The sequence below is a fragment of the Cucumis sativus genome, chromosome 6 (genome assembly GCF_000004075.3).
Source record: "Cucumis sativus cultivar 9930 chromosome 6, Cucumber_9930_V3, whole genome shotgun sequence".
Taxonomy (NCBI): Eukaryota; Viridiplantae; Streptophyta; class Magnoliopsida; order Cucurbitales; family Cucurbitaceae; genus Cucumis; species Cucumis sativus.
In genome coordinates this window covers 6132340-6145802 of record NC_026660.2, presented here as the reverse complement: position 1 = coordinate 6145802, position 13463 = coordinate 6132340, and the positions used below count along the sequence as shown (strand labels likewise).

Here is a 13463-nt window from a genome sequence, read left to right as displayed (position 1 = left end):
TAATATTATCACAATATATAATAGTTTGTATATGTGATTTATTATATATATACCACATCTTGTTTACATTTATATTAGTTTTATAAATTACCTGTAAAATATAATATTTTTTAGTTGATGTTTTATAATATATATACCATATATTATTTACAATTATACTAATTTTATAATATTATCGTAATATATAATACTTTGTATATGTAATTTATTATATATATCAAACCTTATTTACATTTATATTAGTTTTATATATTACGCGATGTTTTATAAAAGATATAATACGAAAGAAATTTGATTTTTTGAATATGAAAAGTGAGAAAATTGTGCTATCACTTTCCTATTTTTAATGATCTACGATATTCTAATTATAATTAACATTTCTATATACTTTAAAACAATAAAAAATATCATATGGGCATATTCTTAATTGGGACTAACATATTTACCCAAAGCCCAGAAAACCATTGGATGCAATTATAGTGTTGTAAAACACAGAGTAAATGAGAAGATTTGTTGGTTCAAAGCAAGACTTATTGTAAAGAGAAAACTGTCATTGCCTTTCTCAATGGACATTAAAAAGAAGCTTACATTGATAGAAACAACAAAATATACCAAACCTATTAAAGTGTGCAAAGTAAAAAGTAAGTTCGACTTTAACATGGGAAATAACTTCTTTTTTTCGTTGAACATCGATGCATCATTTGGTTTAGTGGTACAAATATAAACTGTGATCTTAAGGAGAAAATCTTCAAACCGTGGTCAAAGTAAACTTGGCTCAATGATATTGGCATAACTTCCTTTCGGAGAGGTTCGATGTTCAATCTTAAACCCCACGGTTGTACTCAAGAAATAAAAAGTTCAAACCAAGACATTAACTATATAAATTCTAATATCCTACATGTTTGCTGAACACTATTTTCTTTACTATAAACAACCTCATACATGTAAGCTTTGTCTGTTGAATGACTATAAAAGACATTTGCTTCTGATACCCTTCTTCCTTCTGTCTTTTTCCACTGGCATGGGGGATAAATCTTTCATTTGCTCATCGGAACCCAACTCCATTATTTAAAACAAAAAAGGATGAAGTTCCAAGTTTTCTTCTATGATTCCATTTGAACAATATTCCAAGTTCTTCAATTATGAAACTCCATGGGCGCCCTTATATAGCCACTGACAGCCTAGATATACTTTGCCTATTAGTTTTATCGAATTGTTAGAACCAAAGTCCAGAGAATTCAAATATTTTGGTTTACAAGGATTCTGGATGAATACATTCTTGAACTTTTTGTCCTCACATTATCATGGAAAAACCGAAACGTGACTGTTAAAGCAAACTTAGCTCACTGATAATTGAGGTTACCTTCCTCTCTACATATCAAAGTTCGCTCCTCCATTCTCTAGTTGTTGTCCCCCCTAAAAAACAATCTATAAATGGAAAGGGCATCAAATAAACTTATGTAAATGTCGAGAGCTCCTGCAGTTCAAGATTTCTGTTTCTTTCTGGGTAGTGCACAGTTAGAACTAGAAGATGTCTTCCCTGCCTGAAATTTCTCGACCATGGCATAGGCCTGTCGAAAAGATGTCAAATTAGCTTATAATTGTTTGTGCATTACACATGTACATGGTTAGAAAACAATTCTCTAATTAAAAATAAATACTCACATTTAACCATACATATACAACTCACATCTAATGACTAACTGACAAGGATGTTCAAGGGAATTTGTGATTGCATTGACAGATATAACGTGGTGTATACAACAGATAGTTGAACGAAGCTTCAGAAAAATATGCCAGTTTCATTTTTTTTTTTATTTGGAGAAAATGACAATAATAGTTCTGGTACGATTGCTGACTAGAAATATAGAGGTGATAATGATGTCCCCAACGGATAGGAAGAAATAATTTCATATGATGCTCTTGACTTTCGTCAAAACTTACGGTTTACAAATATCAGATCTCTATCCAATCAATATCTAAATATGAATGTACGAAGACACTCAAAGAGAGTGATCATGTGATCAAAGACATCCTAACTTACCAATTGACAATGTCACTTTATCTACTTTATATATCATTTTGAAACTCAAATGTTCACTTCCATACCAATCAACATTGGTGACGATACGAGTACTAATTTGTAGTTACTAAATGAATGTCTTGGCCACACAACTTCTCATTACTCAAAAGGTTTGTCATGGAAAAAAAAAATTAACGTCTATCCCTTCTCAATGCATCTTCAAGTCTCAATCCCTCTTATTGGTTCCTTCCATCATAGAATCCCAAACGATGTGGACTCTGCACCTATAAATAATGGCTTGGTGCATCATAGAATCCCAAACGATCTTGAATGAATTTCTTTCAAATTTAACAATGAAGGGTTATGCAGATAGATTTCTTTCAAATTTAACAATGAGGGTTATGCAGATAGATTGAGATTTTTTAGTAGATGAAAATAAATATTTTCAAATTAAATATTTATGGAAGTAATATTGAACTAACAGAACGAGAAGTCATCAAATGTGCCATCTGTGCTTACCTTCCTCACACTGGACGTCAAGCCCATTGTTGACATAACCTTGTTCTCTACACATTTCCATAATATAGATTTCTTCTCCTGTTTCCGAAACAACTTGCTACCTTCACCTTTAAGAACACATACGTATATGAAAGTAAAATAACTGAAATGGAAAAAGACAGGACTACAATTCATAAGTTTCCAAAAGAAAGAAAAAAGTCCATAGCCATCCACAGCTTTTGACGAACCAAGTATTTTGCATAGTCACAGAGAAACATGTCTATCTACAGCATCAGATTCAAGAAATCAGATAAAAATCAATTCCAAGCGAAAGTAAACAGCTTTCATTGTTATCAACTTGAAATGCAGCAAAATGATCTAAGAGGCTGACTTGATGATGCAGCAGGTGAAAGTATTAGGCTAAGTCAATGGCCAAGCTTAGAATTGACAGTATATCTCCACGATAAGTGATATAGAGGTAGATAATAAACATGCACATATAGTTTTCACAGTATAAAATAAGTAGATCTCATACAGATTAAGTTTTATCGCAAGTTGAAGTCACTGAGCTTATGAATACTTAATGCACAGATAGGGGGTGAAAGGAGAAGTAACTCTAACCTTTTAAACATAACACCAAGTGCTCAACATATATCTTGAGACGGATGTGTGTGAAAATATGGATAAAATCTCCAACATCTTCTCTATTAACTATTTCAAAATTCTTTTTTGCTTCAAGTCCAAAGTTTTTGCTCAAGAGGCTATTAATGGATTCTCTCCTGGTGCTTAAATCAGCTTCTCCATCCAACGAGACAGATGGAAACTCCCATAGACCAGCAAGCAAACCTTCATCAGGCCTCTTTACAAGAAGAAATCTACTAGATTGCCCTAACTCAGGTGTACCCTGACTTTCCAATATCTCAACCACACATACAGCAGAGTAATCATGTCTTTGTTTGATCTTTATCCCCTTAGCGGGATAATCTGTGACAAGAACTGAACTATCATGCTTTGAGATTGAAAGGGCCTCACAGTGATCAAACACGGGGCATGTTGAGCAGCTTGGGTTTGTTGGAGTGCATAAAGTTGCACCAAGTTCCATGAGTGCCTGATTGAAATCCCCAGGCCTGGAAAGATCAACTAATTGAGCAGCTGCCTTCCTAATCCCACTCCCCCAACAAAAAAAGAGAGATGAGATAAGGAAATTATATTAGAACGGTTAAATGAGCAATGAACACCAAACTAGTATGAATCGAATATATAAAAAAGCTCTATCTTATTATTTTTAGAATCATTAACAAATATAAAAACAATGATAATACAATGGTTAAATGAGGAAAGCTCACCAAACTTGCTTGATCAACTTTGGGTCTTTTGGGTTTCCTGAAATAGCCTTTAATCGAGCAATTACCCTTATCACATTACCATCGACCACAGGCACCACCTGCTTAGGAAACATATTAGAAGTGCTCCTTGTGAGTTGAGTATGGAAAAAAATAGACCAGAAAAGCACTCACTTCACCGAACGCTATAGAGGCAATAGCCCCTGCTGTGTATTCTCCAATTCCTGGAATTTTTCGCAGGGAAGAAACTGTTCTAGGAAACCTACCACCTTCTTTGACTATCATCTTTGCACCCTAACGACAAGATTGGAAAGGGGTATTCATCATTTCAATTATCTTATACTTTATTAGTATTATTTTGACAAAAACGTGAACTACCATTGAGATTTGAAAATTTGAAACATGATTACAATTACCTCCTCATCTTTCAAAACATCTTTTAATACAAATTTATTCACACTTTGTTCCAAAAGTTCACTGTCTTGCAGTACGATTAAAGAAGTGAAATACAGAAACTCGTATTCAAATGTCAACCTAAATCATGTCCAAGTTAACTGAAAGGAATAACGATGGTAGCAGATATTAAAGGAATTGAAGCTTCTGGTGCAGAGTAAAGATTACCTCAAAAAGAAAACGAGCTCGTCTATAATACCCCAAGCCTGCCCACATTTCATTCACCTCCTAACAGACATCGAAATTCATTTACTCAGACTAAAGAAGACATTAATGTAGCTCAAAGTAAACTCCAAACAAACCTCAAGAGAAGCACGAGAGAGATGTTGAACGGTAGGCCATTTAAGCATCCAACGGTTGTAAAATTGGACGACGGTCTGAACTCTGGTCTGCTGCAGCATTATTTCTGAAACCCACACACCGTAAGCCCGTGTTTCAGGTTCCCCTTTGTCCAAGCTCCTCCATGGAAGGTCCCTGCGGCTACGGTCGTACCAATCCAATAGCGATGCCCTGATTGTTTGAACATTGTCTATGCTGAACATAATATCTTCAATGTCAACAACTGCTTCACTTTTAGACGGACTTCGGCCCCGGCGTTTCCGTTCCGTCGTGGGTTTCTTTTTCCGACGAAAGTCAGTATTTTTCTTCATATACTCATCGTTTTCATTCTTTTCTCCGTCGCTCATACTGCAACAGCCCGACCCACTACTCCGATTACTCGTCAGTAATCCCCACAACTTCAAATTGTAGATGAAGAGAAAGTTGCTGACCAAAAGAATGCGGAAGAAGAAATGAGAAATGACTATGGATGGAAGATGTAGCAATGTACAAGGACTTGGTCCATAATAAATGCAGAAAGGTTAGAAGAAAATCACCTGATTGGGGCGGGAAATACAAGTTTGACATCGATTTGGGTATCAAAGCTAGAAGTGAATAGTTCAACAATCTAAAGAATGAGTTATGGTGTGAAACAATGAAATATGTTCAATTATTATTATTATTATTCTTTCGATGAATGCCCCTTTACTAAGGTTCATAGTCCTGAGTATATTTAAAGTGGTAATCAATATCATAGTTAAGAAAACATTGAAACTTTTAGAATAATACTTCGAATTGGGAGGAGAATCCTCTTACGGAACTGGCCATAACTCAACGGATATATGTTAACAAGTAGCAAAAACCCCGTTGAAGGAACTAATTAGCAAAATGAACATATAACTTTGAAAAAATTGATTTCTTATCTTTTTACTGAGTCTCACTACCCAACGATTGAGTTGTTCCACGCTCCACTTTTACGAGTTAAAATTACTCTTAAATAACTAATTCAATAAAAAAGTTTAAATTTGTGGATGTAATGCAAATTTAATATAACATATTTAATACTTTTCTTACTAATGGTTTGAAATATCAAGAAATGCACATACTTTACATTATAGGGCGGGCAAGTGTATTTTGTTGTGTAGGCAAGGATTTGGATAGTCCTTTTTCAAGCCGTTAAAGATTTAGATCATGCCCATACTTTACATGATAATTAGTCTTTCAAAGCATCAAAACTACTTAAGTGTGGCATTTGGTCACCATAAAATTTGAAGAAGGGGATAAGATCTTAACTTCCTGATATAATGGATGTTCAAATATGACACTGATAAACTACACTCGCTCGGTATGTATACAAATGGTGTCAAGTCTTTATTCAATAAAACAAACAAAACGTACTGATTCAAGTAAATAAGAACAAAACCAAAGCTGCTTCTTTTTTCATTTGGATTTAGCTCATTTTCCATTCATTTCATATTGAGATTAATTTTAAGCTTTTGCTGAGAAGCTGACATGAATGCCATCTCCAAATTTGAGAATAGGACTTCGAGAAACTTCTCCTCCCTTCACCTTTTTCCAACTGTAAAATGAAATTCCCAACATAGAAATAATTATGCAGTTTGTTGAGTTAAACAAAGACAAGTGAAAGTTTATAAAGTTCAACACATGATAGATCATTATATGATTAGACTACTGAACAGCTTGGTTTGAAAAAAAAATGAGTGCAATAATCCAACTAGCGGACAAGTGTTTTTCAGTTTAATGAAAGCTAAGATTACCTATACTTGGTGACAAGAGTGTGGAGGAAGATGGCCATGAAAACCCTGGTGTAATCAGCTCCGGCGCATTGTCGAGTTCCTCCTCCAAAAGGCTGCAAGGTCTTCGAAATCGAATATTGGTCATGATCCTACAACAATGTTAACCTCATGTGAGTTATTGCATATTCACACACCTGATCATATGTGCTTCCTACCTTAAGCTACAATTATTTATACTGTCTATGTTTGTTTACATGTTTGGAACACTTTTTAATATACCTTCCAGCGCCATGGGTTGAAGTCCAAGGGATCCTTGTGGGTTTGAGGGTTCAAATGAAGAGCTGAATTGGCAACCATTATCGTCCACCCTGCTGGAATTGTATATCCTGCATGTATTTTCACGACCAACTCAACATCATACAGATTGATACATATAACATATGCATTATACAAAATTTTTAATTTAAATCCAAAATGGTTACTTACCTTTTATGTTCACATCTTTTGTAGTTCTCCGCAACAGAAAAGGCATTGCGTTTGATAATCTAAAAACTTCGTATATAACCTGTGCATGCATGTGCAACATAATTACATATACATACAACCACTTCAACGGTAAACAACGTTACGTTTATCATAATTATAACTTACGTAAAGCGTAAATGTCATTGACTTGTATTCCTCCCATGTGATGGGAGATTTTGGATCTTTTCTCTGTTTCAAGAATGTCTCATGCTCAGCCTGTCCATGTATATTTTTTAGTTACTTTATCCAAAATTACAAATATATGTTTGAAGATTGATTTTCTAAATGTTTTAAAATACTTTCAATAATTACTTACGGTCAACTCCTTCACGACCGATGGATTTTCCGCAAGTAACTTGAACATCAGGGTAAGAGATCCAGAAATAGAGCCACTGGCAAATAAAACACCAAACAACAAATTGGAAACAAACTCTTCAGTGAGAAACTGTTCGTTTTCAATGTCGCGAAGGGCTTGATCGAGAAAATCCCCACGAGCAGCAGCAACAGAGGCTTGGCGCCTCTCTTTGACGAGAGCCTTGAACGTGTTGACCAACCTCTTTTGTGCCTTAAGACACTTGTTATACTTAGTTCCAGGGACGTTCACTGGGAAAGACATGAAGCCATCAGCTAATGTGATTAAGCTCTCACTTATATTCTCATTAGACTTTTCAGGGTCATAACCGAACATTATATACGCATTGAAATCGTATAACATCTGCACACAACACAACAATATATAAATACAGTTAGTTTAGTATTTTAAACTCTCGTTTAGTAGCTATTTTGGTTTTTTTTTACTCGAAACTTACTGTAAGAGTTCCACGTTGCATTTCTACGGAGGGGTGGTTAGACCATTGGGTGAAAACTTTATCAACATATCGTTGGATATCAGCCAGTAGCTTGGACTTGAGACTTTCGGAACCGAAGTGGTTCAAAGTGATGCTTCGAAGGTACTTATGGATGGCTCCACCGGCGGTGGTTTTAACCTCTCCGTCTTGCTTAAACACCTTGGAGATGGAGTCTAGATACCAAAGCTCCACAGTCCTTCCTTCTTGGTTGTATATGAAACTGTTGATTTCAGGGTCAGCTGTTACCACAATGGATCGACCCACCAAACTCGTCCGGAATATGGGTCCATATCTGCACATTATTCAAATCCCCCCAAGAACAATACTTAATGTTAATATAAATAAGTGCATAAGAAAAAAGAAACCTTTTGCTAACTTATTCCTACATTTTGGATTTAGCTTCGACGTTGAGAAGTGTTTTTTGTTTGAATAAAGATGGTTTACTTTCAAAAGTGATCTTAATTATTTGAACTGTTAAAATTACTTTTAACTTAAACTTGAATTAACTAACAAAAACATACAAATCAAAGATCCCAAAAAGCTAAACAAATTTTTGCTGGCAAATAATAAATAACATATAAGAGAAACAGAGATTGAAAAAAAAAAAAAAAAGAATAGTAAAGAACAATTATTACTTGTGAACTCTTTTCTTGATGAAGGGAGGAAGGTCAAGAGTGTAACCGGAAGCAATGAGCTGAAGGGTTTCTCCGATGAGAGGGAAGCCCATAGAGCCCGGAGGAAGAACTCCATTACATTTAGGATTTCTCCATCTATGAACCAAGTAGGTCAAGCCTATAACCACCAGTGCGGCGACTAACCCGGTCACCGGCGTCGACATTACTGATGGAAGCTCCATTACTTTCTCACAAAATCTATTTCTTTTACTAACAGCCTACCAAAGAATAAAGAGTATATATAAATGAAGTATATAATTGTAAACTTTTGCAACATTATCAAAGGCCACGTGATACATGCCAAACCAAACCCTTCTCTCTCTTTTTACTCTTACTATAACATGTGGGTTTAATTTTCTTTTAAAATATAAAGTTTCATTCTTTCTATATAGTTCAACTATTTTTGTTTATATATATATATAAGTTATGAACTAGTTGGCTAATTGGGAACTTAGCAAGCACTGATGCATGTGTGATGTGTACACTGTGAGCTGCTCATAGGTGTGTATGTGTGTGTTTATCTGTTCTAATATAATGAAGAATGGCAATCCAAATTCAGAAAATAATATAAGATATTTTTGTGGCCTAAATTAAACTAAATTAATCTCCAAAGTTTTGTCTCAAGCAACAATGTGATTCACGTTTTTTTATAAGAAAAAATATTGCCTATTTTCTCATATAATTAAATATCATATTATAAGGTAAGTCTTAATAGTATTTAGAAGATCAAAAGAAGGTTGAAACATTCTAAACCATAGGAACTAAACAAAAAACTTAAACCATTTAAATTTACCATTCAAATGATAATTAATATCTTTTATATATATATGAGTATTTTTTTTAGAACAAATAACATAATTTAGAGATATTATTTAAATTTAAATTTAAGTTAGATCAGTTTAAAAGATTACTTATTAGAAACATATACATAAATTAAGTTTAGATATTAAAATGACGCCTTTGTAAAATAGCAAAATTTGCTATGATAATAGAATTAATGTTCCTACATTTTTAAATTACAAAAATAACAAATTTAAAAGTTCATTACTATATGATTATCGTCATATAGTCCTCTAATAACCTTATGATTACTATACGATATTTTTTATAAATATTTTTGTAATTTGATGTCAATTTTTTATTAAAAATATACATAATTATTAACTCATTTAATATTATTTTAAAAATTCCAAAACCATTATATAGATGTCTCACATTTATATAAATACTTATGAAAAAATAAATAAAATGTGAAAATCAATTAAAATTTCTAAAAGAACTATAGACATTAAAAAAATCAAGTAAATTATTTAAATTAATAAATATTTTTATAGTTCATAGTTTATATTATATATATAGTCGTGACATTAAGTAACAACAATTTATTACATATATATTTTTAATAAAATGAAAAATATCGATTCATTCCCGTTATTCGATCCATAAAATCGTGAAAATATCAATAAAAACATCGAGAAATCTAATAAAAACTTAATACCACTATTCTCTATCCAACATAAAATCAATTTTTATATCTACGATGTAAATAAATTTTTTTAAAAGAATAATTATAATTAGTGACAATTTTAGGAATAATAATTAAGGATATAAGAAGGTTTTTAAATTTTTTTGTAAATATATTAAAATTATCACTAATAGACTCATATAGTTATAAATTTGTATTATCTATTAATGATCTATCAATATTTACAAACATAATCGAATTCGACAAATTTTATCATATTAATTTTTTAAAAATGTTGTTATATACTTGATTATTTTGCATTTAATTGATAAATTTGTAACTTACCCATTTTAAAATTTATGAATATAATATATAGAAAACTTATACAACCAGAAAAAACTTGAACAAATTCAATAATAGTAGGAAAAGAACACGTGATACACGACGAATGTTGCTCAAACGATTCGACTTAAAAGGGAGGCCCTTTGGGGGTTTGTTGTTCATATTCATTTGTAACCAAATCTTAAGTGAACGTAAGAGATATCATATGGCTCTAAAAGTAGATATCATCAATGAAGAAATTATCAAACCTTCCATTTCAACTCCTAAAACCCATAACCATTTGAATTTCTCCTTCTTAGATCAACTAGCTTTGCCTGTTTATGTTCCTCTTCTTCTTTTCTACTCTCCCAAACCCAATCAAATTCCCTCCATTTCCCACCTCAAATCTTCACTATCCCAAACCTTAACCCAATTCTACCCCTTCGCCGGCCGAGTTAACGACGACAACCTCTCCATTTCTTGCAATGACGAAGGCGCTATCTTCGTCGAAGCCGAAGCCAACTACTCTCTCAACGACATTCTCACTCATCTCAATGTTGATTCCCTAAACCAATTCCTCCCTTTTCATCTCGCGAACAAAGGATGTATTGTACTCATCCAAACCACCACGTTTCAATGCGGAGGCATTACGGTTGGCTTACTCATGTCGCACAAGATTTCCGACGCGTCGTCCATTAGTTCGTTTGTTAAAACATGGACTTCCATTAATGTTTCCGGTAGTGATAATCCTCTGTTTTCAAAACCAGAGTTCGTTAGCGACTCTGTTTTGCCACCACCTAATTTCCCGGTTGCATCACCAACAACTCCAGATTCAGGAATTCACGCTAAAGGAATAACGAAGAGAATCGTTTTCCCTCATTCCAAAATCGCTTCCCTTAAAGCTAAAGCTGCTAGTTCGACAGTAAAGAACCCAACACGTGTCGAAGCTATAGCTGCTCTGTTATGGAAATCCGCTGTCTCTGCTTCAAGATCAACGTCCGGAGTTTCAAGAGCTTCAGTTCTTGGCCAAGCTGTGAATCTCCGGAAAATATTAAAACCCAATTTACCCGAAAACTCAGTGGGTAATGCCATCGGGTTTGTTACGCCGGAGACGGCAGTGGGGGCAGAGTTAGAGTTACAAAGTATGGTGGGGTTGATGAGGGAAGCGATTGAAGAGTTTAAGAAGAATGGGTACAAGAAATATCAAGATACAGATGCTTACTTGAGCTATTTCAAAACGTTAATGGATCCAGATGGTCCGTATAACGGAGAGAAGAACTTCTATTTGTGTAGTAGTTGGAGTAGATTTGAATTTTATGAAGCGGATTTTGGATGGGGTTGCCCTGTTTGGTTCATTGGTGGGATTTCGATGTTTTCGAACTTTTTCTTGTTGTTGGATACAAAAGACGGAAAGGGAATTGAGACGTTGGTGAGTTTGAGTGAAGAAGATATGAGTGTGTTTGAACGTGATGAAGATTTGCTTGAATTTGGATCGTTTAATCCAAATGTTCTTCAGGTTGAAGATTAATTTAAGATGCTGTTGTTTGTAATAACAAAGGTTGGATTGTAAACTTTGTTTCTCACCTTCTTTTTGTTGTTTCTGATCTTCTGTTTTCTTTTTTAATTTCTATTATTTATAAATAAAAATAAAAATAATTGAATATGCGTTTTTTAATTTATTTTTTTCATAGCAATAAATAATGTATTCACGTAAAATTAAGGAATATTGTAAAGTTAATCAAAGAAAAATTATTATATATAACAAAAGTACTGAAAATATATATTTATAGATATTGATATACTCTAAAACATTTATAGAAATTATCGGAAGATATTTTGATTTTTTTGGCTATATTTGAATATATTCATTATATATATATATATATAAAAATAATTGTAAGATTGTTATATGACAACAGTAATAAAATATATTTTGTAACAAATGTTGTTCAAGCTTGATTTGTAATATTATTTCACTCAAGTTATTACTTTTGTTAAATTGGAGTAGAAGCAAATACAATTCAATTCTACAGAAAATTTATTGACAGCGGGTTTCGAGCTATAACTTACAGTAAAAATAAAAATCTGAAAATTGGAAGGAGGCTGACAAAGCATAGTTACCACTAAATTGTCAACAAATATTAAGCATTAATTGGTTTTGTTTATACATATTATATAAGACAATAAAGTTGAGGGAGGGCTCGGCCCCCTAAACTTATACTAAATCCGTCGGTGAATATATATATATATATATATATATATATTTGATGCACGTTACATTCCTATTGATACGTTTGCAAAATAGCAATATACAAAAACATAAACATGAACAAAACAAAAAAGATTGATACGAACATGGATTGAACAACGTATGGCTATAGGAATAGAAAAGTATGTACTAAATGCCAATAGAAAGATAGTCAATACTAAGCCATAGAATAATTTTCATACTATCTCCATAAATTACTTGTCACCCATTAGCTAGTATGATTTTAAAGTAGTGATTAATTAGTTCCATTAGCATCAAGGTAGTCCTAACTACTAGAGATTTTAATTTTCTTCACTTCATGCTATTAAACTACGGTTCGAGATCACATACATGATTTTCCTCTACCTCATACTAAACAATGATATTAATGTAATTTACCGTTTGAGTTATCATACATGGATTAGTTATTTTTCTAAAAGTAATTTGATTACATAGACTCATCATATAAAAGTTTGATAAGGTTAGCTAAACTTTAATTTTGGGTTTGCATTACCGATCCATGCACACGTAAATAATAGTTTTGGTAAGATGTTTTGTACATAACCAAAACAAATAAATAAATCACATCCATCGTTTCGACTTTCCATTGTGTTCTTCTTTTTTTCCATAAAAAAATATATATGTTTATTTTGGCTAACCATTGAAATATATATATTATATATTAAGTTTGATACTAGTAATTTCATTTGTAAAAGGGACAAAAGACAAAAACGTGAATCACGAAGTTATAAGTAGAAGAAGAATTGATGGGTGGTGGTGAGATTAAAAAAGGGAAGAATGATGGATCTGTCTCTTTCCTAAATTAATATATACACTTTGGCTTTACTTTCATAAAATATTGCAATTCCTATCAACTCTTCAATGTGTTATCTTTACCCTTTAAATGATCAACTATGAGTTTCACTCCCCCAAATTTTAGTTGTATAACCTTTACTAATGTATTTGTAATTTGTATTATCTTTTCTTCAA

General features: G+C 32.9%; 3 protein-coding genes across 8 annotated transcripts; 1 reads left to right on the top strand and 2 right to left on the bottom strand.

Annotated features, from left to right (window-relative positions):
• Positions 1-756: 756 nt before the first annotated feature.
• On the bottom strand, positions 757-5400 carry LOC101204046 (adenine DNA glycosylase). 6 transcript variants are annotated; one of them, XM_004140517.3, is made up of 8 exons: positions 5193-5400; positions 4620-5082; positions 4486-4545; positions 4039-4158; positions 3868-3965; positions 3143-3681; positions 2543-2649; positions 757-1571 (listed from the first exon to the last, which is right to left on the bottom strand). In XM_004140517.3, exons 2-8 carry the CDS (start codon positions 5001-5003, stop codon positions 1485-1487), a joined length of 1395 nt encoding a protein of 464 aa, XP_004140565.2. In that variant the 5' UTR covers positions 5004-5082; positions 5193-5400; the 3' UTR covers positions 757-1484. The 6 variants fall into 6 exon arrangements, with proteins under 6 accessions (XP_004140565.2, XP_031743605.1, XP_031743607.1 ...); XM_031887745.1 differs by lacking the exon at positions 5193-5400 and having other exon boundaries at positions 4486-4542; positions 4620-5176; XM_031887747.1 differs by lacking the exon at positions 5193-5400 and having other exon boundaries at positions 4039-4149; positions 4486-4542; positions 4620-5176.
• A 723-nt stretch (positions 5401-6123) lies between these two features.
• LOC101207333 (cytochrome P450 87A3-like) lies at positions 6124-8621 on the bottom strand. The gene is made up of 8 exons (NM_001305692.1): positions 8401-8621; positions 7727-8057; positions 7234-7632; positions 7044-7133; positions 6879-6957; positions 6672-6778; positions 6414-6541; positions 6124-6214 (listed from the first exon to the last, which is right to left on the bottom strand). The coding sequence occupies exons 1-8, from the start codon at positions 8619-8621 to the stop codon at positions 6124-6126; spliced, it is 1446 nt and encodes a 481-aa protein (NP_001292621.1).
• Positions 8622-10451: 1830 nt separating this feature from the next.
• LOC101204287 (BAHD acyltransferase At5g47980-like) lies at positions 10452-11753 on the top strand. The gene has a single exon (NM_001308877.1). It carries the CDS (start codon positions 10452-10454, stop codon positions 11751-11753), a length of 1302 nt encoding a protein of 433 aa, NP_001295806.1.
• The last annotated feature ends 1710 nt before the right edge of the window (positions 11754-13463 follow it).

Bases quoted from the DNA above. Each gene is read 5' to 3' on its own strand.
- LOC101204046 (XM_004140517.3), bottom strand. From the start codon at position 5,003: ATGAGCGACGGAGAAAAGAATGAAAACGATGAGTATATGAAGAAAAAT. The intron at 4,159-4,485 runs GTAATCTTTACT...TCTTGTCGTTAG, and splicing joins GAGCTCGTTTTCTTTTTGAG to GGTGCAAAGATGATAGTCAA. The intron at 3,966-4,038 runs GTGAGTGCTTTT...TTTCCTAAGCAG, and splicing joins CCTCTATAGCGTTCGGTGAA to GTGGTGCCTGTGGTCGATGG.
- LOC101204287 (NM_001308877.1), top strand. From the start codon at position 10,452: ATGGCTCTAAAAGTAGATATCATCAATGAAGAAATTATCAAACCTTCC.
- LOC101207333 (NM_001305692.1), bottom strand. From the start codon at position 8,621: ATGGAGCTTCCATCAGTAATGTCGACGCCGGTGACCGGGTTAGTCGCC. The intron at 6,542-6,671 runs GTATATTAAAAA...ACATTGTTGTAG, and splicing joins TCAACCCATGGCGCTGGAAG to GATCATGACCAATATTCGAT. The intron at 6,215-6,413 runs GTAATCTTAGCT...TTCATTTTACAG, and splicing joins ACTCTTGTCACCAAGTATAG to TTGGAAAAAGGTGAAGGGAG.